This window comes from Epinephelus fuscoguttatus, linkage group LG18 (assembly GCF_011397635.1).
Source record: "Epinephelus fuscoguttatus linkage group LG18, E.fuscoguttatus.final_Chr_v1".
NCBI classification, from domain to species: Eukaryota; Metazoa; Chordata; class Actinopteri; order Perciformes; family Serranidae; genus Epinephelus; species Epinephelus fuscoguttatus.
Window position 1 is genome coordinate 30,600,122 of NC_064769.1, and position 23,822 is coordinate 30,623,943.

Sequence of the window (23,822 nt, forward strand, 5' to 3'; positions counted from 1 at the left end):
TACAATGGATGATCCATATAAGAGGTTTATTGGACTTGTACAGCCATACATGTTTCAGCCATCAGAGCCAGAATCAAATTTAGAGTCAGAGGACACTGGCCTGCCTAAAATTTAACCTCGTTCTTAGGCCTGGGTTAAAATGACAGATTCATCCAATAAAATCAATTCGATATGGATTCGTAAAATCTCAGATCGATCGTTTAATATACGCTTTAACCCTGTTAATCTTGCAGGTAGTAAACGAGCTGCAGCGCTAGGTAATGAACGACCATAGTATTGAGAAGCTCCGACATTACCTGCTCTTTTATCTGTAACTGCTTACTTTTTTATATTTGGGCGGAATTTATGATCATGCTGCAGAGTATCGTCCTGCTGTCTATGCGTCATGGCTGCTGCGCCACTTTTACACACACAGACACACAAACACGGCGTAGAGATGCCGCGGTGGAGACACAGTGGTGAAGATAACTTGAGCTGACAACTACGCTTGTTACTGTAAGTGCAATAAAACCTCCTTGAAGAAAAAGCCAATACTTTATCAATACACCTGATCAGCAACATGTAAACATGTAGAAAAGCAATAGCTCCAGTCTGCTTTGTCCACAGTCTCTCATCCACCGCCGCTAATGTCGTTATAAACAAGCACAGAGCACTTTCCAGCTAATAGCAAATTGTTACGAACAAGCTAAAACAACAACTGTTTAACTCCGTTTGTCTCGTATCTTAAAACTTACCGGTGGCCTGTTGTGAAATTTATTCTTTTTAAAAAATAATTCCTTGTAAATGTTACACTATAAGTTCTTTGAGAATCTCTCTCACATACTAGCATGCTGGGATTGTAACTGAAAAATATCCAGTTGAATCGATATCAGGTTGAATTTAACTGTAAATCGAATCAAAGCGGGACCCCTTGAATTGAAATTGAATCGATTCAGGAAATCAGTGATGATACCCAGCCCTACTAGTGCTTCTCAGTCTGAAACAGAATGGACATTTTTATTTATTTTTTCAATCAGCAGCAATACTTAACGGCTCTAGTTCTTATAAGGGTTTGGCTTATGCTAAGGGTAGCTCCATTACATCATCAATCAGGTTTTTAGCCCTGCCCAAAAAATTCTGGACACAGAAAAGGATGAAAAACAGTTTAACTGTTTAACTCCATGTTTTCTAACACGTATAATTTGTTTAGATGTAAAACTCAGATTTTACTTTACTCCGACTTTAACGCCTCATTTACACTGCAAGCACTGCGTTTGCAAAGCAGTGGCGAAGCGGTCTACAAGCGTAGTGTCAGCACACGTGTATTCCCACCAAAACCAAACAGACGCGTCGTGTAGCAGCCGCTGCTGTCCTGTCAAAATACAAACCACACCTGAACAGTTTGTGGCGGTAGTGCACCGTGTTTGCTTATCTCCAGTAAACCCCAAAGAAGAAGAAGAAGTGAGTTTGGACCCAAAGCCCAGGTTGGACAGGTTCGCATGTTAGTGATTATTCCAGCGCTTGGAGAAATAATATTTAGCACTACAAATGGGTAAGTAGTCTTTGTCTGATTTGTATTGCTAGCCTTAGCACAAAAAGCCCATTTGTCTCTGTGTCTACGGTGGCCAAGAGAGGTCACAACACACGTAAACACAAGTTTTTTTTTGTTGAATACAGCGACCATTCACGTGTGTCTAACGCAAAAAATCGGCGTCTCTTCTATTTTCGAGCTTGAGCAGCATGTAGAATGGATGCGGTGTGAATGCTCTAACCTGTTAACATGCTCGCCGAAATGAAAATGCGACTAAACAGCAACCATTCGCGAGCGCTACGCGAACGCATCACTTGCGGTATAAATGAGGCCTAAGACTCACTCATGCTTTATGTGTAATTGCTTTATTGACTACACTTCATCTGGGCCACATACTTCTGAACAGCCACTTTGAGTTTAATTTAATTTCTCTTATTGTGTATACACTTATATTTTCTTTTAAGAATACAAAAGAAAACCTCAGTGGAAATGATCTCAAGTCTTTTAATGTGTTTCTATGTTCCGAACTGAAATTGGCAAATGGGGTTTTCATTGTACTGAGCTGCTTTAGGATATTTGCAAACTGCAGTGCTAGCTTCTCCTGTTGAGCTTTAATACGGTGAAGGACCTTTTGGAAGAACCGATGAAAATTGTTTTTAAGGTTTGTTCTGCCAAGAGTTTTGTATTGTGCATACTTGACCTGATAGTAATCTATTGTCACTAAAAATGCAGTTTGTCCTAAATAGCTCTTAAAGTAATTCCAGTAAGTATTTTTTATATATATATATATTTCTATGTGCCATTTGGCTACAAGTACGGTGGTTTCATTTTTGTTGATTCTTAGCCAACCTTCCTCTGAGAAAAGAATCTGAATCAATACTAAATGTCTTTATATAACTGTGTGCATAAAAGCCATAAACTTTATGTGTAAAAAGGGTTGCAGAATAAGAACGCGTAATATGTGTCCTTGACGGTAACACTAATTGATTTAGAAACAGCTAAAATGTGTCTCTTTTGTGAACTTTTTTTAAGAATTGAAATGTGCGCGAGGGATGCAGCTGACATCTACTGGTCCGCAGACCATTCAAAAGGCTGAGGGAGAGAGCGTGATTTTGGGCTGCACTTACACACCGAGCCCTCTTGACACCGGAGATCTTGACATTGAATGGTCTGTGGTCAGTCCAGACAGCACGCAGAAGGATCAGATGGTAAGAGGCAGAGTGAGAACTTTGCAGATTTACAACAAATTTATCTCCGGTCTGATATGTGAGGGTACATATCAGATTTCACTTCTAATTTATCCAAAGGCACTCTTTTGTGTGCGTGTTTTTCCAAGGATGGAAAAACACGTTCTGGTAATGTGTTATGCTTCGGGTCTATGATTTCTGAATAATTTCCAAACAATTTCCAAGAACATGTTATTTGGTAAAAATTGTAGGGGAAATAGGTCCTAGAAAATGAGAGGTCCATGTATTCACTCATTCGTTCTTTCCTGTATCTTGGTATCCTCAGCTGACATGCTGCACTCACTGAAAAGGCTGTGTAGGTTCTGCAAGCAATTTGAACTGGTTAATTACAAGTGTGCTAATTAAATGCTGTTTCCATCTTTTCTTAAAACTAGTACTAAACAAAGTTCTTTCCAGGAAAAGAAAATTATGGACCGGTAAATGTAGAGAGTTGTTTAGTATATTTGAGCTACTGAGAATACAGAACACAACTGAGTGAACACAAAGGTTAAAACCCACTACACAACCTTAGTGTCATGACACGTGCCGTCATTTCAGGAGCATCTTTAAAACATGTATTCAGATTTTCCACCTCATTTCAAATTCCTTTCCTCCTCATGTGATATGCCTGTGCCTTTAAGTGTTAAAATCAAAATGCATACCGTGAGGCTGGAGTGTGGATGAACTCGTACCACCTTTTTAATTTCACAGGAATTAGTCGTTTATCCAATTTGCCTTTTAAATTAAATGAGTCATTAGTGTTGGAGCCTTGAGAGGATGTTTTTCCCGCTCATCTCTGCCCTTAGGCAGCAGACATTTATACAATGATTGACCAGGTCCAGCATGTGCTGCTTTAGACAAGTGACCGCTGCGGATTATTGTTTCTTGTGCAAATGAAATGCTTTCCTTAGTCAAACACATAAACATTACAACTCTTACCTGCTCTTTATTGTAAAGGAGTCTAAAAATTTATCCACTGCAAACTTAAAGCCGTCATAATCGATTTTTGTCCACTAGGGGGCAATGGGGGTGTACACAAATATTGATACACTTTAGTATTGCAATATAATGTGTTGTGATACTGTATTGACTCACAGAAACACTGATTGATTCTAAATCAATATTGTACATGCAAAGATTCATGGCAGCGGCTTATTTTGTGCCTCCGACTGCCAGACAACAGTTTTGTAATCTGTCTTCAGCCAGTTGACCCTTCTACTCCGACCTATCATCATATCGCTTGTGTAAGCACAAAGAACAGGGGTCTATGAAAGAGCGAGAGTTATAAAGGGTGCACTGGGAGCTCCTAAAATTAAATCACAATATATATCACCTTCATTACAGTGTTGCATTGTATCACAATATTTTGAATTGTAACACTGATTCGCGCCCATACACTGACATTTGCCAGATGTCCACTGGATCCGTCGCGTGTGCGATTCGGCTGCAGCGCGGACTCGCTCTGTCCTGTGCCGGGCGTCAATGTCCACTGGAAGCGGCACGCACGCAAGTGGCTGGAATTGGCGGATCGCAAGATCATAATGTCACACGGTATTCTGCGGAAACCCTGGAGGTATAAAGACATCAACAAGCAAAGAAAAGATTTCTTGATTTTGTGATTTTTCTCTTGATTTTGTGCCAGGTTTTTTTACCCTCTTCGTGTTTGACTTCAGGTCTGGGGCCACCCACTTTGACGTCAAAGTGTTTGACGTAGCGATGTGAAATATGGTCTGGAGTTTTCATGGGTGTTTTATTTTGAAAATTGACCAGATACTCTCTTCTTTTCTGTGCATGACTTCCCGTTTGACCTGGTTGTGCAAACTATTGTGCCGTTGCGTGACATTTATCAAAAATAGACCTGGCACGTATTTTTAGTGGAGCGGAGCCACGGCGCTTCTGGTGGAGCAGCTTACATTGACTTGAATGGCCACGATTAGCTCCGGCACCTTGGCTGGATCGTGCACACGATGGGTCGAGTGGACATCTGGCAAGATGGCCTTCAAGCTGCAAACCGCTGCAGACTACTGTTTAAGACTCACACATGACACAGGTTGGTTTTAGCAAGACATGTGACATGTTGTTGTTTTTTTTTTTTTTTAATTTTTTTTATTAATCACAGCCTTTTTTTTTTTTTTTTTGCCAACACATAACCACACATCAACCGAAGTGATGTTGAAATGACATATCTATTGTGTAATAATTTACACAAATAATGTTACATATCCGTGATTTGTAGAGATGTACGATGCCAACATTTATTCCGCTAATGCTTGCCATTGCTGGAAACCAGGTCACTGAGACTGCAGAGACTGAACAGTACAGTAATTGTAAAGCATGACGATGAGCTACAAGAGGCTAAATACTTCTGTAGAGCCACAAGGTTGGTGGTAATTCTCAGCTGGTGTTTTCCTATATGGGTTTATGTATTTGCCTTTTTTATTCAATATATATGGGAAAGAATGTAGGATGCATGTTTATTTGGTTAACATCAATTAAACATGCCATTCAGAGTCATTTGTTGTCTCTCTGTTGAATCTTTCTAAATATTTTGTTTCCCATCAGCTCATGTCCTACAGCAGCGGCACTAGATATGTCCATGGTAACCCTGCTCTTGCAAAGGAACTCAGCTTTGCTGCTCCTGACCCCTCAATGGGTGACGCTTCGATCTCAATCTCAGTGCTGTCACCTGCTCATAGTGCTACCTACCAGTGTAAAGTGAAGAAATCACCTGGAGTGGACATGCGCAAGGTTTCACTTGTGGTACTGGGTAAGACTGGGAATTGGGTTGCAGTCTGGGGTCAGTGTGTGTGTGTCACCTGTCACCTTTGACAACTACAGTGTTTTGTTTTAAAGAGGAGGCAGCTGCTCACATGTACTTCAAACATTTTATCTAATCTATTACACTGAAGGTTACATTTCCTTGTCATATGCCAGTATCTGTCACACTTGCAATTTACCACAAAGCTAATTTCAAGGTGCCTGCTATCAGGCATGCCTTTATCTTTTAAGACTACTACTACATTACTGTATGATTTATATCCATTAGTGGTTTTCAAGGTCACAGGGGTGTCAGTGAGAGCGAGGATAACAACCCTCTCAGTGTCTGTTGTTATGAAAATGCTTTTACCAGTCAGGGTTGCTCTATAAAAGAAAAGTCTTTATTTGATGAGATGTCGCTCCCTAAATTCAGGTCAAATTTCACGTTTTTCTCTAGTGCCTAATAATAAAATGTCCCTGGTATGTGAGAACATTGATTTTGCTCCCTGGAGCAACACATTTACCAAAGCTGCAACTTTTTTTAATAGTCAGTAGAGATAGCTGTGATCATGTTTGACCATTGTGATAAAAATGAATGAGCAGAATGGAGATGGCTCCGCAAATGTCTCTGCTTCTCTGAAACTCATTGATACAGATTGAGCAATTGACGAGAAACTGAGAAAAGCTGAAAATAATTTGAAAGGACACCTCACTTAGAGCCATTTGTCAGTGTATTCGGTCCTAAAATTTGTCAGAGGGGCGAAGCAATTTACTTGATTCCAGTCCAACTCATCTTGTTTGAAGAGCACGAGCAGGAGCTGGGGTGGAGGAGGAGGCCACCCCATTGGCAGATTTATTTATCAAGATTCCACAAACGAGCACTGCATTAAATAACCTCGTACAAGGATGTTTCGTGATTGAGCAAATAATTGGCCCAGTTTAAAAAAAAAAAAAAAAAAAAAAAAAAACCCTCTTTCAGGAGGCATATGAAATCTGAATAAAAAGGTTGGGATACAGGGTCCATCAAAACGGAGAGCTTTAATGAAGTGTTTTTGATCTCATACATGCACTTATTTTTAAAAGCATCTAATTTTTTTCAAGTGACCATAACAGACTGATAGAGCAATCATGTTGTCTTAGTTCTTAGTACAACTTGTAAAAGATGGAGCACTGTGCTGAGACCTTGAAAGTTTTGTTCATTTTCGCAATTCAGAAGACTTTTTCCACCAGACTTCAAATGTTGTTTTTTCTTACAGTTCATCGAACATGGACATGGATGTTAAATAGTGGCGAGAATTTCAAGTTATGGCTAAACTGTTTTGTTTTTACAGTCAGAGCCTAAATGTGAGAGGATATGAAAGGAAGACATTAACACAATGGCCAGAAGCATCATTTTTCTCTATAGCAGTTTTAACATTTCCCATTAAATCTGATATATGCAGACTTTGTTATGCTGTGGGAGGAAATTATGTGGACACAGTTGCTTCTTTATTTATTGTGTTTAATACTATGAAGTTCTTGTTAATGTAATACAGATTTTTTGCTTAAAAATGACCTGTATAGCCAGATCACCTCCAGAAAAAGCATCCTCTAACCAGTGCTCTTACATCTGGCTCAACCATCATCTACAAGCAACATTCAAATGTCCAAGCGTTTAAGAGTTTGGAGCTTTTTTAACTAATGTTTAATGAAGAAACATATTTTTTGATCAGTGGGTGCATTTATTTCACAAAATCTGTGGTGCAGCTTTAACCGACTTTGTTGTATCTGACCTGAAGTACTGTATTTCTTAGGACTGTGTACTCTCACACTCGACTTGTATCAGAGCTGTATCAGATAAAATCTCCTCCTCCTCGATGAAAACTAGCAGATTGTTGAGTGAATACCTGCAGCAGAGCCTCACATATCAATACACAGCCTGAGGCTGTCCTCATGCTAACAGCAACGCAGACTGTCCTGAGAGCCAACAGTCATTTTATAGATCGGGCTCTTTTTATTATCCTGAGCAGGATAAATGGTTCAGAGACTGCATCAATACATATATGATAGAATATATATTTATAATGTGTACTGAATAGGACTGGATATTTGTATTCAGTGCCTTTGAGGAAGTATGGAAACTTCTCCAGTCAAACGATACCAGCATTCAATCCTTTCTGTATCCAGATCCAGATCAAGAAAAGAAAAGACTATTCATATGGTTTTGCTTGCAGCCAATCACTGCAAGAAATTTTGATTTAATGCAATGTGTGATTGCTACCACAGCAGCTAAAACCCACACAGTCTGGTATGATGAAGTCGAGTGTGGTGTATTTACAGACTTGGCAGTTAAGCATGCTGAGATGCCACCAAAGTGTTCAAAGGATGGCTGCACTACACGCCTGTGGCATCTGGTTGCATTTTACACCACTGAATGCTTTGATTGAAATGATGGTTGTTGAATTAAGTAGTAAGAAAAGGTGTCAAATGAAGTACTCTGTTGGTATCGGTGTCACTACTAGGGTATTGGTATTAGTACTGGTATTTGGACACTGGTAGCTTTTTAAACAATACTCATTCCCAGTAATGAAGACATGTTTATGTTTTTGTAACATTTAATACGATATTTGAGTAATAAATGCATCACCTTGTTGGTATCACCCATTTAAATAGTGTGAATCTGTTATCAAAGCCAGAATCAAAATGGTTTCTGCAATAACTTCCTAAAGGGAGAAAGCTGCACTGTTTTTCAAGAAAAAAAGGAATGAAAATGGCAGCGCGGAATTATCCATTTGTTGTATGATTTCAGCGAAGCCGTCTGTGCCTAAGTGCTGGGTGGAGGGAGGGGAGCTGGTCGGCGAGGCTCTGTCTCTCCACTGCAAGTCTGCAAAAGGCTCCACTCCCTTAAAATACACGTGGAGGAGAGAAAGTGCAGGCCCCATCCCTGCTGCAGCCACGCAGAGTAAGTGTGACCTCTGCTGATGTCATGATGCTACTACAGATCAAAGAGTGTGCGTGTATGTGTGTGTTGAAGAATGTGTGGGCAAAGGTGAGTGAAGTCCCTTTTCTTGTTGAATGTGCAGTGCGAACTTATTATTTCAGTCATTTTCAAATGAAAGAAATCAGAGAACTTATCAGTGTTTATCGAGATTTTTACAAACATATGAAAATAATAGTCCAGGTGAAAATATGATGAAGAAATAACGATTTGCAGCACAACACTCTGCTTACTTAGAGGGGCTGTGGTGCATAATCAGCAGATCATTTGCATGTTCTTCCCATTTTCTTTGCACTCTGTCACAACACAAAACATTTCCTGAAAAGCTTTGTTTTCTGTAAACTGCATTGATCAATGTCTTTTGCCGCCAGAGGCACAATAATTTTTAGCAGCATGAGACAGAATGAGTAAAAATCTTTGTGTTTTTAAGTGATTATTTGTAAAAACACAAAACCCAGGAACCTCATATACATGTGCGTCACTGTAAGTAAACAAACCTAGAAACCGTCTGATGTATTGTCATTTTATCCCCTTATATATACAGCACATGTTTAGTATATATGTTTATCTGTGTTTGGGTGTGTGTGTTCTTTCAGACAGCGTGACTGGCGAGCTAAAAATCAGCAACCACTCTCAGAGCTTCGCAGGATTTTACCTTTGTGAGGTGAACAATGCTGTTGGAGCTGAACACTGCAGGATCAACCTGAAAGCGAACAAACGTAAGGGAACACACCTCCAGACAGACTGTTCCTGTTCATATACATCACACATGATGCACACATGCACTCATGACAGATCTCCATTTCATCCTCTTAAGTCTTCTCTCTCTGTTCTTGTGCCACCATGTCCCCACTGCTCCACATCTCAGACACAGGGTTTAAACCACTGCGCTCTGTAACATCAGTGCGCTGTCATTATTATGCTGTCTAATGATGACAGGATAAGGTCACAGTCAATGGCAAAAATTGCTTCATTCACAGAGGACAAAATGTTTTTTGCCATCCGCTCTTCATCACTGGCTTCCTACTGCTGAGTCAAACATGAGTAATGCTGAAATGACTCCACTGCCTTGTATGTAGACAGTCCCTATTAGCTTGAAAAGAAAAAAATGACACAAGTTAAAGGCAGTAATAGAAAAAAGTGGATTTACTAAAAGCACCTAATAAGCTTAGTTTAGTTGGCACTGTGGTAAGGTAAAAGGAAATCCAAACATTCCCTTAAGAGGGCAGTCCATGTGCAGTAATACCTCTGAACAGCTTGGAACAAGACAGAAGCCAGAGAAATACCTGAACTGTCTCACAGGGAATGAATCTGGTGACTGTAAGTGCACCAGGAGGGAGTACAGTCAGTGATTCACTGTATCTTTATGGAATAAATCATCCCGGGGTTTAGACTCAAACAAGCCCTCTGCATTCTGTGGATCCATAAAATTAATTTGTCTTTGTGGGCCTCATGATCTGTGGAGCAGACCCTAATATTACATCTTGCTGAGTCCATAACTTCAAGTCTTAGTGCTCAGATTTTTGGCTTCAGGCAGCAAATCACTCATGTTCATTTCAAGTGCAGGGTGCTGTGCTAGACCAAGGGTTTCAACCCTTAGGCTCGGGACCACCCACTAAAAGGTTTGCAAGATGATTTACAAGATATTGTAGAATTATGTCATGGTTGCTACACAACTTTACTTTATGACTTCTCTCTAATGTATATTTTTTGTGAAATAGTGGATAGTATTCCCTCTTCAGATATTTGAATAAAACATCAAATGAAACAGTCTGAGAGAAGAGGGGCCAGACTAAGAGCGATTGAGTTATAGAGTTATAGAGCCCGGTGAGGCACAGCCTCAAAGGTCAACATGGAGCCGGCACCCTGTGGGCCACCACCCACAGAGATTGGCATAGGGGTCGAGTGCATTGTGAGCAGGGCGGCAGGCGGGGGCGGGAATCCAGGCGTGCTGACCCCTGACATCGCAGACTGGCTTAAGGGATATGGAAAGTCACCTCTTTGGAGGGTAAAGAACTGGAGCTGGTGAGGGAGATGAAGTGTTACCAACTAGATATAGTTGACTCACCTCTATGCATAGTACTGGGTCTGAAACCAAATTCCTGTTTTCCGGAGTTGCCCAGGGTGAGAGGCTTTAGATGGGGGTGGGGATGCTCATGATCCCCTGCTGAGCGCCACTGTGTTGGAGTTCTCCCCAGAGAACAAGAGGGTTGCTTCAATGTGACTGCGAGTTGCTGAGAGGAGGTCTCTTACTGTTGTTTATGAGTATGCACCAAGTAGCAGCGGAGAATCCAGCCTATTTGGAGTCTCTGGGGGGGGAGTCCGAGTACCGACCGAGCACTGACTCTATAGTTCTAGTTCTAGATCGAGACTTCAGTGCTCATGTGGGTAATGATGGAGGGTGATTGTGAGGAATGGCCTACCTGATCTAAACCTAAGTTGTGTTATGTTATTGGACTTCAGTGATACTCATGGTTTGGCCATATCGAATACCGTGTTTCGGTGGTTTGAGTGTGCTTGACACCAGAACACCCTAGACCAAAGATCAGTGAACAACTTTGTGGTTGTATCACCAGATCTGCGGCCGTATGTCTTGGACTCCAGGGTGAAGAGGGGAGCAGAGTTGTTAACTGATCACCACGTGGTACATCCAGAGGGAGGTAGGGGACATGGAATGTGAGTGAGCCATAATCAGAGCCTTCCTTGTGGAGGTGGCTGCTAAAAGTTGCGGTCAGTGCCTGTCGTAGCGGCAACTTAAGAACCCGTCAGGCTGAAGAGGGAGGCTTTTTGGCCTTGGTTGGCCTCCTGAAGCAGCAGACAGTTATCGGTTGACCAGAGGGGCTGCAGCCATGGTGGTCGCCCAAGCAAAAACCCAGGTGTCGGAGGACTTTGGGGAAGTTGTGGAGAAGGACTTTTGGTTGGCTTCAAGGAAGTTCTGGCAAGCCGTTAAACGCCAAAGGAGGGGAAAGCAGGGCTTGTCTCGGGCTGTGTTAGGAGTAGTAGGATAGGAGAACTGCTGACCTAGACTAGGAATATTGTCACGCGGCTTCTCCTCGGGGAGAACCCTCATCCATATCCCTGGCAGAGGTTGCTGAGGTAGTCAGAAAACTCCTCAGTAACAAGGTACCAGGTGTGGATGAGATTCGCCCTGAGATGTTGAAGGCTGTGGACATTGTTGGACAGTCCTGGCTGACATGTGGAGATCAGGTATTCCCTGTGGAGTGGCAGACCAGAGTGAATAAAAGGGAACTGTAGGATGTTTTTCCATTCACTAGGGCCTAGATTCTCAAACTGTGGTAAGTGAGCTCCCCCTAGTGGTGTGTGTAGTTAAGTCATGAATTTTTTTTACAATATTATCAAATATTTAAAACTTAGAATGAAAATACATTAAACATAATAAATTCATATTTAAATTAAGTTCTGTCTTTCCTTTATTTTTGTCTCTGCTACAGTCACGTTCATGCTCTTTGCACATGTGTGCTTGAGACATGATTCGTTACGAGTTGAAGTGTGCCCAGATATATAAACAGAGGTAAAAATGTAGAGACTTAAGATGAGTGGTTCAAGAACACTACAGTTGTGGCTCCACACTGGAACTATCATGAAGAGGACTGCTGTTCAGGAGGAGAATATTTGGAGCAGCCGTGTTCAAAATGAAGTGGAGGACGACCGTGAACCGAACACAAATGCTAGCGGCTACTCAAGAGGCGCCAGTGAAATGTCCACAGCACCCACTACCATCAGGTGGCGCAAAGCAGTAAGGAAATATGACTCGAGTTATCTCAAATTTGGATTTAGTTGGCATGGGACCGAGGAGGAGCTGAGGCCGCAGTGTGCGATGTGTAGTGAAGTCCTCAGTAATGAATCCATGAAACCAGCGCATCTCAGACGGCACCTTTTAACCAAACACGCTGCGCTGAAAGATAAACCACTGGATTTTTTTCTAAGAGAACGGGATCAACTGAAGCAGTCCAAGTCCACAATTCAGTCTCGTGTTACACCCACAGCCAAAGCATTGGAGGCTTCATACCGTGCCAGCCTCTCCTAGTGAAAGCTGGTAAACCACACACTATTGGCAAGCAGCTGTGTCTGCCATTAGCCAAAGAAATGGCACACATCATGTGTGGGGAGAAAGCTGCCAAACCGTTAAACCTGGTGCCGCTTTCAAACAACACAGTGTCACGGAGTATACGCACCATGGCAGATAATGTTAAGAAGACACTGACTGAGCACATTAAAAGAAGTCGCTATTACTCCCTCCAGCTGGATGAGACAACCGATGTTGCAGATTCTGCTAATTTGCTTGTGTACGTCACATATGAGTGTGATGGTGCAGCTCAGGAGGATTTTCTTCTCTGTCACCCACTGGAGACTAGAACTACAGCCGAGCACATATTCCAGCTACTGAACACCTTTATCCAAGAGAGTGGTCTCGATTGGAAAAAGTGTGTCCGGATCTGCACTGACGGCACCAGGGCGATTCTCTGTGTGTGCAGAGACAGGCGCACCCCTCTCATTAGGAGTACGTACGTTGTCAGTACTCACCAACATGTTGGCCAGTTCTTAATATTTGTGAGAAGTCCATCGTTTCCCTTATTCTACTATGTTGCTGCAGGTTATGTTTCTAAGTAGCAGAGTGTTGACAATAAGCACACCTTTGTCAAAGTGGGACTGAAAGACTGTATTTAGCCTAATAATGTTCAGACAGGTCTGTGTTTTTGGTTCATGTAGTAGTGACTTGTCAAGATGGTGACAATAACAACAAAAAAGTTATTCATCAGTCATTCATACTGGCGTTATGGACTTACTTTACTAATGCTAATGTTCATTCTTGTTATAGATTTGTGATGTGGTGTGAGATTTCTGATGTTTCACATCTTTGTTGCTGAAAAATCAGTTTGGAAGTTGGATTATCTGTGAACTAGTTTAGAAGAATATTTCTCTCATGGCTGTATGTGTGAATGAATAAAATACAGCTGTTATTCTTCATGTCCTCATTTGCTGTGTGTATGAGAAATAAAGATGGGCTGATGAACCTTGCAGTGTGGCTGTGGCGGGAAATAATCAACAATAAATAATCCACATATTAGAAATAAACATGTCTCCTGTGTGAACTGTCCGTAGCTAATAAGGTAAGGCTCCACCACTGTATGTTTAGGTTGGTCATAATCGTGGTACTTGGAGAGCTCAGTTTTTTCTTAGATGGTACACAGTTTAAGAAGTTTGAGAACCACTGCATGAGGGTATAGCACTGCTCACCTTACCTGGGAGAGTTCGTTCCAGGTTGCTGGAAGAAAGGCTCTGACCGATTGTTGAACCTTAGATTCAGGAGGAGTGATGCGGATTCTGTCCTGGCCGTGGAGCATCAGTCAAGCTCTATACCGTTGCAGGGCTGCTGGAGTTTGCCCTTCTAGTCTACATGTGTTTTGTGGACTTGGACAAGGCTCATTACTGCATTCCCCTAAGGAGTTCTGGGGGGTATTGCAGAAGTACAGGGCATGGGGTCGTTGCAACAAGCCATCCAGTCTTTGGATAACTAAAGTGAGAGCTGTGTACGCATACTTGGCACAAACTCAAACACGTTTACAGTAGGTGTTGGCCTCGCCAGTCACCCCTTGTCACAAACTCTGTGTGTGATATCCATGGACAGGATGTCAAGGTGCAGCTGGGGGGAGGAAAGGGTCTGGTTTGAGGTGCTCAGAATTGCATGTCTGCTCTTTGCAGATGATGTGGTTCTGTTGGCTTCATCACACCTTGACGCTGCAGCACACACTGCTGTGGTTTGAATTCGAGTGTGAAGTGGTCGGGATGACAATTGGCACCTCCAAGTCTGAGGAAAACAGTGGATTGCTCCCTCTGTGCTGGCAGAGGTACTGGGCCAAGCAAAGGAGTTCGAGTATTTCAGGGTCTTGTTAATCAGTGATGGTAGAATGGAGCGGGAGATGGACAGGCAGTTTGGTGCTGCATCAGCAGTAATGATTAAGATATTGTATGCTTGCATTAATTTAATATATTCTCTCATGTCTGACTGTTTTTATTTGATCATTCCTCTGTTATCTATTCATGAAGCGCTACTGTCAACATGTGTTGTTTTAATATGTGCTCTGCAAACTTGACTTGACTCCTGGCAAGAATGCAGATAAGCACATTCCCCAAAATGTATTTATTTAAAATGAGGTTTTTCTTATTTCATGACATTAATTTCATTAAAAGTTGATATTATTTAACTTTAAAGGATCACACTGCACTAGACAGAAAGAATAATACAGTTTAATGTATTTTTCACACTGTGTTCCTTTCTGCCACAGAGCTTCTGAAAGAATAATTTCTTGTTATCCATGCTGATTTTACAGCCCCAAACAGAGCGGCGATGATTGTTGGCACCATTGTGGGCTCTCTGCTCCTCATCCTCATCATGCTGGTCTTCATCGGACTTCTATACTGGAAACTAAGCAACAGACTTCGCTTTGAGAAGGAGTTCTCCAATGACATCAGGTACTGTACAGCACTGCAGAGACAGCAGGGCACAGTTAGAGGTGTTGGCAGCTTGACAGTTAGATAACTGAGCTGCTTCAGTTCGGGAACAGATCCACACACACTGTCTGGCAAGTTTCTGCTAGTGTTCATTTATCACCAAAAAGTCCCATGAGTAAGAAACTTCTGTCTCTGTTAGTGTTGAGTAGTTTTGTCAGCTTGCCAGTTTATGTTTAAGGGTGTGAACATTTGGATAAAACATCATTGTGTGCACTCACACAGATTTTTTACATCTGACAAATGAGTAATAAGATGCTTTTGGCTTCACGCTGCAAGTGAGAGACAGGCATCAAAACATGACATCAGCAATGAAACATTTAAAGACAGAGAGGCAATTATAAATCTGTATTACAAGATATGAAACAGTGTACATCAAGGCCATTCAGATAAGAATAGAAACAAAGTCCTGAAAGCGACATGTAAATACAACAAGAATGCAGAGAAAAATATGTTTTATTTCAGACTCTCTGAGATAGCGCACTGTATTCAGGCAGGCTTGTTACATTTTGGTTTAATATCTCCGTGTTTATCTATACACTTAATTATGCAGATCTACAGTCTCACATAAAGCCCCGCATTGTGCAGAACAATTGTCTAAAATCCGTTTGAAATCCGAGGATTTATGTGACAAGTGCAGAAACAGATTTTCTTCAGGTATATTGATGCTGACGATATAAATAACATCAGTTCCACCGAATTCTTCATCTGAAAGCCTGTGTTGGATTCATTAAAAGTTACCAACTCTTTCTTCTTGTTGTTCTCCTCCATCTTCCTTTAGAGTTGGAAACATGAGAGGCTCCCATACTGTCAACAAACACTCCTGGGTGTTCTCGTCTTAGAGTTGCAGTGTTAATATACAGTTTGTTAAATCTTGGAACAACATTGGAAAAGGACATTTTCCTCTTTGTGACTTTAAGAAGACTTTCCTGGATACAGCTAGTGCTATATGTATGTTTAATTTGAATTTAGATTTTCAGTGCATACAATTAAGCTGAAGACGTGCTATGTTAACCTAGTTATGGGTTTGTTTTGAATTCTTAAACTCTGAAAGGAGCAGAAACAGTGAATCGCCACAGCTGGATCTTTAAGCAAAACTTTAACATTTTGGGAAATACTCATTTTTTCAGCGAGGTAGGTATGAAAATTGATACAAGTTTTCAATCTCTTTGTAAAATATGAAGCTACAGAGAGGAGACTTTTAGCTTAGCTTAGCATAATGATTGTAAACAGGAAAACAGTTAGCCTGGCTTTGTCCAGTGGTATCAACTATGGTGGCATAAATCAGTGCAAATCAGTGCATATCATTTGTTTATTCTGTACAAAAACAAAGTGTCAACAATTTGCGGCACTGTTTTTGGCTTGGATCAGTTGCTAGGCAACTAGCAGAGACCCCAGAATCTCTGTGAAGTGGTTGATTGTTGTGTTAATGCTTTGCTTTTTGTACAGTATTAACAAATGGGATAAAACATATTGATTTGTGAGATTTAGAGGTGCTGGCGGGGTAATTTTATACCACTGTAGCTAGGTGAGATGTTTCCCCCTTGTTCCAGTTTTTGTGCTAAGCTAAGCTAACCATCTCCTGCCTGCAGCTTCTTATATAAGGGAAAGAGGGATGTCAATCCTTTCATCTAACTGTCCCACAGAACAAGCGTACTTCCCAAAATGTCAAACTGTTCCTTTCACGGGTTCATCTATCTTGTGGCATCCAAAGAAAACATGATAACGAGTAACAACTGTGCACTTTCCCTGCACACTTTGAAAACGTTTCAGCATATCTTTAAACTTTCCCTCAGCTGAATGTGAAGGTTTTTGCCTTAAATGCTAAAGTTTAGTCCAATATCTTCATGATACATGTTGAAAGTGATAGGAAAATGTCACCCAGATTCAATAAGCATTTAAAAGTCAAATGTAAAAAGTAAAAAGAGAGATGGAGACAGGCTGCACCCACGTAGCTTCGGTGTCAACTGAGGTTACTCTTTTAATGCCCCTTGATTTGATGTGTAGAAAATGAAACATTGGGACTTCCCTTGTGGGCAGACATAAGTGCATTCCTGCAGTATTATTGTTATTGCCATTGCACACATATATGAATAAGTAAATAACAAATAAAAGCACGTCTCTGTGACATTCAGAAGCTAAAACACACTTGCACACAGTATGTTTATACAGCAAGAGGAAAATATAGCAGTTACATAAATGTGTTTTGACAATTTGCCTTTTTTTCCCTCGAGTACGAGTTTAAAAAAAGTCATTTGAGGCAGGCGGCATAGTTTGCCCTCTGCCCTGTGAATATGCATCCAGGCTTTGATATAAAGAAACCATTTAGCAAATGCAGATGAACATAATATTTGCCCATGACTCACACATGCACGTGTCAGTCAAAAGCACTCATGAGTGTACCCTGCCACTTGGAACTAAATGGTAGAGATCAACACATCTCATGTGTATGTATTACAATTTTTTTGTTGCTTTAGGGAAAGGTTGGGTGAGGCCATTTTGCAGTGGAGAAAAAAAATCACCATTCTTTCCTTTACACCACATCAAGGCAGCTTTATTTGTGAGGCACTTTTCAAATACAGACACATACTGACAGGCTTTTCAAAATGCTTTACACAAAGCAAAGTAATGCACAAGGATAACATTTAAAAAGACACATAAATAAGTAAAGTAAGGCTAGATGAATCGAATAAACATAACCTGGTGCAGAATATAGTTTTATTCCTGCTTGAACCTCTCAATCTGATCATGCTTTCAAGGTACTGCAAAACTACCTCAAAACAAACTATAAATCTCTTAGGAAGAACTATATTAGTGTTGTGTAGCATACATGTTGGCAGACAGCTAGGGCTGTACCCAAATATTCAGATATTCGAATATTTGTTTCTATGGGTAGGTATTTGTTATGATAATTTGGTATTCGATATTCGTTTTTTTATTTACTTTTTTTTTTTTTTTTTTTTTTTACATTGTTTTTTGGTGCTAAATGTAGTCTTTTTGTTGTTGGTAAATGTAGGTTATCAATAAAAATCAAAACTTTTAAATTGCATTGTTAAAAATTTGAAAATATAGTATAACCTACCAACGGAGCTTGTGCGCATGGCACGCTTGAGCGCATCCGTCTGAGGCTGCGGATCAGTGCCAAGTTTTACCACTTTATCACTATTCCCTCTAACTTGTAGCTGTTTTTTTCGTTATCTTTGTTATTTAATATGAATTATGGAACCGTTTTTGTCAACATTTGTTTCCCCCGTTTTGTACAATAAACTATTGTTTAAAGTTTCAACAAGTTTCTTTTGGAGTGCGTGACACAAGTGTGTTTTGAAAATGACCGCGGACTGTCACCTGCTCAATGCATCAGTACCTTTGGATGCCATGACAGTAAGAGCCTAATGATTATAATAATAATGTCACAATATCATTTACAGATGGATTTAACAGACGATCACTGCTGCCCGACCCGCAGGTCCATTTGTGAGTCCTGCGGGTTACGGGTCGACCCGCGCATCACTACTCAGCTCAGTCTATAAAGGCTGTAGACACAACAGTAAGGCTATAGAAATTATATTCTATTCAGGCCGGCAGAACCAGCAGCGTATCGGCTCTACAGTGCACAACACTGCTGATTAACCATTTTATTGCAGCACAGAGTGTCTGCCAGCAACCAATTACTTGCAGAGGCTTCCTACAACTTGTTTCAACGGTTCCGATTTAATCAGAAGACAAATTAAACAGGATGACTAGCCAATGTGAAAATCAAAAGAAAGCACAGAATAATGTACTGAAGGAGACTGTTGTGCCATCACATTTTTTTGTGGTTTGAGAGCAAAGATCCGGTTGCCGCCGTGCAAAACTAATTAGGTCCGAAAAAGTCCGATTAATGACTGTTGTTGCATCTCTCTCTCCTGCATTTCCTTTCCCTGTCTGTAAATAAGACCTAAAAAACCCAATGATATGTACTGTATATACAACATATATAAAAAGACCACCTTTACAGGGTTGAGGAAACTCATACCCACCAGACTTCGGCTAGTATTACTCATTGCATACTGAGGTTTAATACTTTAATTTAATTTTTGGAATGTTTCATCCATCCATCATGTGTAACCCCTTATCCTACTTAGGGTTGCGTGTGGTGCTGGTGCTTATTCCAGCTGACATTGGGTGAGGGGTGGGGTACACCCTGCACAGTTAACATACTCATCACAGTGGATGTTTGAGTCAGAGTATGTTAATGTAATGTTATTGATGATGTTGGTAATAATTGGTCTGGTGCTTGTATATTGCCTTGTCACACACTTTGTTGTGTCTTCCTTGATGTTTTTGTAGTCACGTGTGTGATTTAAAGGTCCAGTATGTAGGATTTAGGGGAATATATTAGCAGAGATATTATTGGAATTGGAAAAGTATGTTTTCTGTGGTGTATAATCACCTGAAAATAAGAAAATAAGCATTGTGTTTTCATTACCTCAAAGCGAGCCATTTATATCTACATAGGGAGCGACTCTTCGTCTACAGAGATCACCAAGTTTACCACCATGTTTCGACAGTAGCCCAGATTGGACAAACTAAACACTGTCTCTAGATAGTGCCATTTGTGTTTGTGTTTTTTTTCGTCGGCCAAAATAGTTAGCAGCCCCTTCACAGTGAGCAGCATCATAAAAAAGAAGTTTTTTGAACTCAAAACTGCTTTATTCAGTGTTTCTACTGGTTTAAATCACCGGATCCTTTTTTTTAAGAGGAGGAGATATCTGCAGATAATTTGGCTCCCAGTTTATACCTCCTGAACATCTGGATCTGAAGTTATCAGAGGTGAAAGGTGAGCACAGATTAGCAGGTTCTAGGTTAGCAGTCCTTGTCCAACATGCCAAACAGTGTTGGAGAAACATTGATTTGTAACGTGAAACTGCTTTATTCAGGGTTTTTACTGGTTTTAATGACCTGGTGCAGAGGAATAGACCGTTGCAGACAATCTGGCGCCTGATAAAAATCTCCGTAACAGTGAACACTGAAGGAATTCTAACCAGGAGAAATTTCCAGCTTGTTGCATTCTGCAATCCTCACCACTAGATTACACTAAAAGCCCCTAAATCCCACACACTGGACCTTAAATATTCTACTCATCATAACAATAGATAAGATAAACTAAACTGAAAATGGCCCAAATTATCACAAATAAATAAATGTAAATTAGAGAAAATAACTCAAAAGATCCCAAAAACAAGAGCGTTTTAGCCATGTTCATAGCGTGGCTCTGAGGATGGCAGTTCAGGTCAGTTTACTACTTTGGTCCAGGCTTAAATATCTCAGCAACTATTAAAGAGATTGCCATGAAATTAAGTGCAAACATCTGCAGCCACCAGATGACTGAGCATTTCACTTCACTTATTTATTGAAAGCCGCTACAAGGAACTTTTAACTGGATATGCAAAAGTCTCTTGTTTCTGCTGATGTCTGTGCGTGACCTACAACAGCAAATGAGACCGTCGGTGTGAAGATAAGCTATTTCTATATAGTGTATATCCATACCTTTTAGGAAACTGTATCCGGGTCCGCCCCAGGTCGCTTCCAGGACAAAACGATTTACGGCACTCAGAGGGCACACGTCATCTTACCTAGCTGCTTACATTTATAGTGACTCTGATAAATAGTCGCTATTCCTCCTCCTCGACCCGATGTCCACGGGGAGTTAAAATAGCAGCAATCATCGGGTAAAAGTTCTGTGAAAGCACTGGACTTACCAACAGTCAGCCACGTCTCAGTCACACAGAGAAAATCCAATCCTTTGGCAAGATGTTAAGCTAGGCACAGGATGGCGAAAAAAGAAAAACATATTAAAGAATACACACAGCAACAGATAACAACAGTATAAGATGATGATCTTATGTTAATGTGCAGTTTAGCATCTTCGTATGCTAAATTCAGTTAATTATAAAGAGGATGAACACAGTAAACATTGCTTGCAGTACATCAGCATGTTCGCATTGTCATTGTGTGCTGATGTTAGCACTTTGCTTAAAGCACTGCTGTGCCTACATATAGCTCACAGAGCTGCTAGCATTTGCATTAGCATAGGGTCCTTTTTAAACAATCTGTGGAACATGATGTAAAGTGCATTTAGGGCGTGTCCAACTTCACTTGTGCTGGTTAAATGGCTCATAATGTGGGTGCAAAGTAAGGTGCAAGGTGCAAAGGGGGTGTATTTAGTCACTTAATAAGCTATGTGTGTTCTGGTCGTAACGTTAGTGTAGCAAATCAGTGTCATCTCTTTTTGCTACGGGTTCTTGTTTAAAGTAACGCATTAAAAGCAGAAATGTCGCTGCAGCACCACTAAAAACTGTAGTCATAAACTTGACTGATGAAACAAGAGTAAACCTTTAACTTTAGAAGTTATGATGTTAAGCAGCTCCTTGAGCGTGAATGCTTACTGTACATTGTTGTTCTATACAGGAAGTTGGACAGCAGCTCTGCAGCGCTGCTCTCTTTTATGTTCACATAAGATAACGTAATTAATATTTTCCTCCTTAATAATCTAGTTTTTTACCCACCTGCAACCCATTCCCACGTCCGTGTGTGTGTGTGTGTGTGTGTGTGTGTAACAAGCATGGTGTAAGAACATTGTGAGCCCACCTATCTAGGCACATCTTAATATCTGAATAATGCCCTTTCAATTGCAGGAAAATACTGCGCCTTTGACTTTAGACATGATTTTTGATGGTTTTTGGTTGCAGGTGCTTTGTACACAACTACCTCAGTCTTCAAACTAGCAATGACAGTTGCACTGTGTGTTGCTTTGCGCCAGATGAAACAGAGCCCTCTGTCTTGTTTATTAACATTTGATAGAGGCTAAAGTTTGGGCACAGATAAGATGATGATTCCATCTGTGTGCAGCACAGTAATTTAATTCAGCTTCTTCACTGGCAAGTTAAACCTTCTTATTTTGTAACAGTATTCTCACAGCTTTTAAATGGTTGACATCTATTTTGGGACGAAACTTCACCATCCACATGTCCAAGTATCCAATTTGCACATTTTTCAGTTGTACATTTTTAGCTGATATTATTTTAGTTGAGGTCTCTCTCCTGAGCTGGAACAATGTAAACTCTGTAACAAGTTGAAAAGGGCAGCGTGGGACAATGTCTCAAACAGAAGGTCGTGGTTCGTGCTTTTTTTTTCTTCCTCTGATGACGTAAATCAGTGCGCAGTATGCAGAATGCAGAGCTGCTCCCAGCCAGTGTTCTGCTGCTGACCTCCCACCCTGACATCTCTGACAGGATTCCTCCTCCTGCATATAAACAGAGTCTCCCCCCAAAAATTGGAGTTGTGGTTCATATGCAGTTGAAAACAGCCCACATGCTTTCAAAGCAAATGTTGAAATGGGAGCAGCGTCAGTGTGGGAGGACAGTGTTGTGTACAAGAGACAGAGAGGCACTTCAAGCCACAATCCTTCTCCATATCTGTGACATACAGGAGTTCAACTCTCTTCACATAAACATGGTATCATAGTGGAAAGCTCATACAAGAGGTGCGGCACAGCAGTAATCATTTGAGCCATGGCAACAACAGTTCCACTCACATCTGTCAGTTACTGGTGTGTTCAAGGTAAAAAGACAAACATTGCGGCTTGAGTGGGGGAAAAAAGTTCAGAGATGAGTCATGCAGAGTATCAAATCAGTTCAAGTACTGTATCCTCTGCATTTGAAAAAATGCAGTGAGAAAAATAAGACTCCAACTCCGCAAAAGGGAATTTGAAAATAAAATATAAAAACAAATGTACGTGGAAAGGCAGACAGATAAACAAACTAGCAATACAGTATCAACAGCTTTTATCTTAGTGGAAAGACCACCCACACCAGCTGTGCTTTTTGAACCGTCATCTGTATGTCACATCAAACAGTTAAACATACAGCAGCATTCAGCAGAGTCGTCTTTCTGTCTGCTGCATGAATAAATCAAATATACACTTTCCTTTTTAGCTCTGGTTTGGTTTCCACTGCCTCCGTGTTGAAATATGTTCTGCTAATGAGAGCAGTGAGACAGTAAAGGCTAGGGCTGCCCCCTAATAGTCGACCAAACGTTAGTCGACCAGAAAGGTCATTAGTTGGTCGCTTTGTTGCAGAAAAAAACAAAATAAAACATGAAACTCTGTTGGGAGCTGTGGTTTGTCAAAATAAATCAAACCCTATGTGACTGGACCATGTGGGAATTTAATTTGAAAGGACAGACACAGGAAGTGGCCACACTCAGCAGTCAGACAGGAGTAAGGTTACAAACCAATCATAGCCGACAGATATCTTTCCCTTCTTCTGTAAATATTCAGTCTGATGAATACGGAAAAGTTGATCATGTTAGTGCAGGGCTACCCAGAGCTTTACATCTGTCCCATGGACGACAGGCCTACACACTTGTTAACAGCTCCTGGAAGAAGATCGGCTCTGATTTCCAGGGCTGGTTCCTGCGGTTATTCCACAGGCTAGTTAATAACATGTCGGGCAGGAAATCCAAAGTGTGGGATCATTTTGAGAAGGTGAAGGACGAACCCAAGGTGATATGTAAACTCATCTTCATTGGTCGACTACAAACATGACGTATCATCTGAAACATGGAAGTAGCTACATGCCCATTAGCTCACAGCGTCATTAACAGGCGGCTCGCTCAGTGTGTGACGTGCACTTGTAGATAAAATATAGGCCTATATTAATGAAGGTTCATTAGTACGGTTTTGTATTTCTCTGTAATGTTGCACAGTGTTAACCGTGTCCTAACAACCGAAACAGTGGGCTGAAAGACGCTAAAAGCTTCAGAGAGCTGAGGGGAACTT

At 40.9% G+C, this 23,822-nt stretch overlaps 1 protein-coding gene across 1 annotated transcript in view; it reads left to right on the plus strand.

Annotated features, from left to right (window-relative positions):
• The window catches only part of vsig8a (V-set and immunoglobulin domain containing 8a), a 112,687-nt gene that overhangs the window by 87,071 nt on the left and 1,794 nt on the right, over positions 1 to 23,822 (plus strand). Inside the window, exons 3-7 of the mRNA XM_049603519.1 lie at positions 2,543 to 2,718; positions 5,299 to 5,503; positions 8,282 to 8,434; positions 9,067 to 9,189; positions 14,824 to 14,965. Coding sequence (XP_049459476.1) covers positions 2,543 to 2,718; positions 5,299 to 5,503; positions 8,282 to 8,434; positions 9,067 to 9,189; positions 14,824 to 14,965 — 799 coding nt within the window. The remainder of the gene's footprint in view (positions 1 to 2,542; positions 2,719 to 5,298; positions 5,504 to 8,281; positions 8,435 to 9,066; positions 9,190 to 14,823; positions 14,966 to 23,822) is intronic.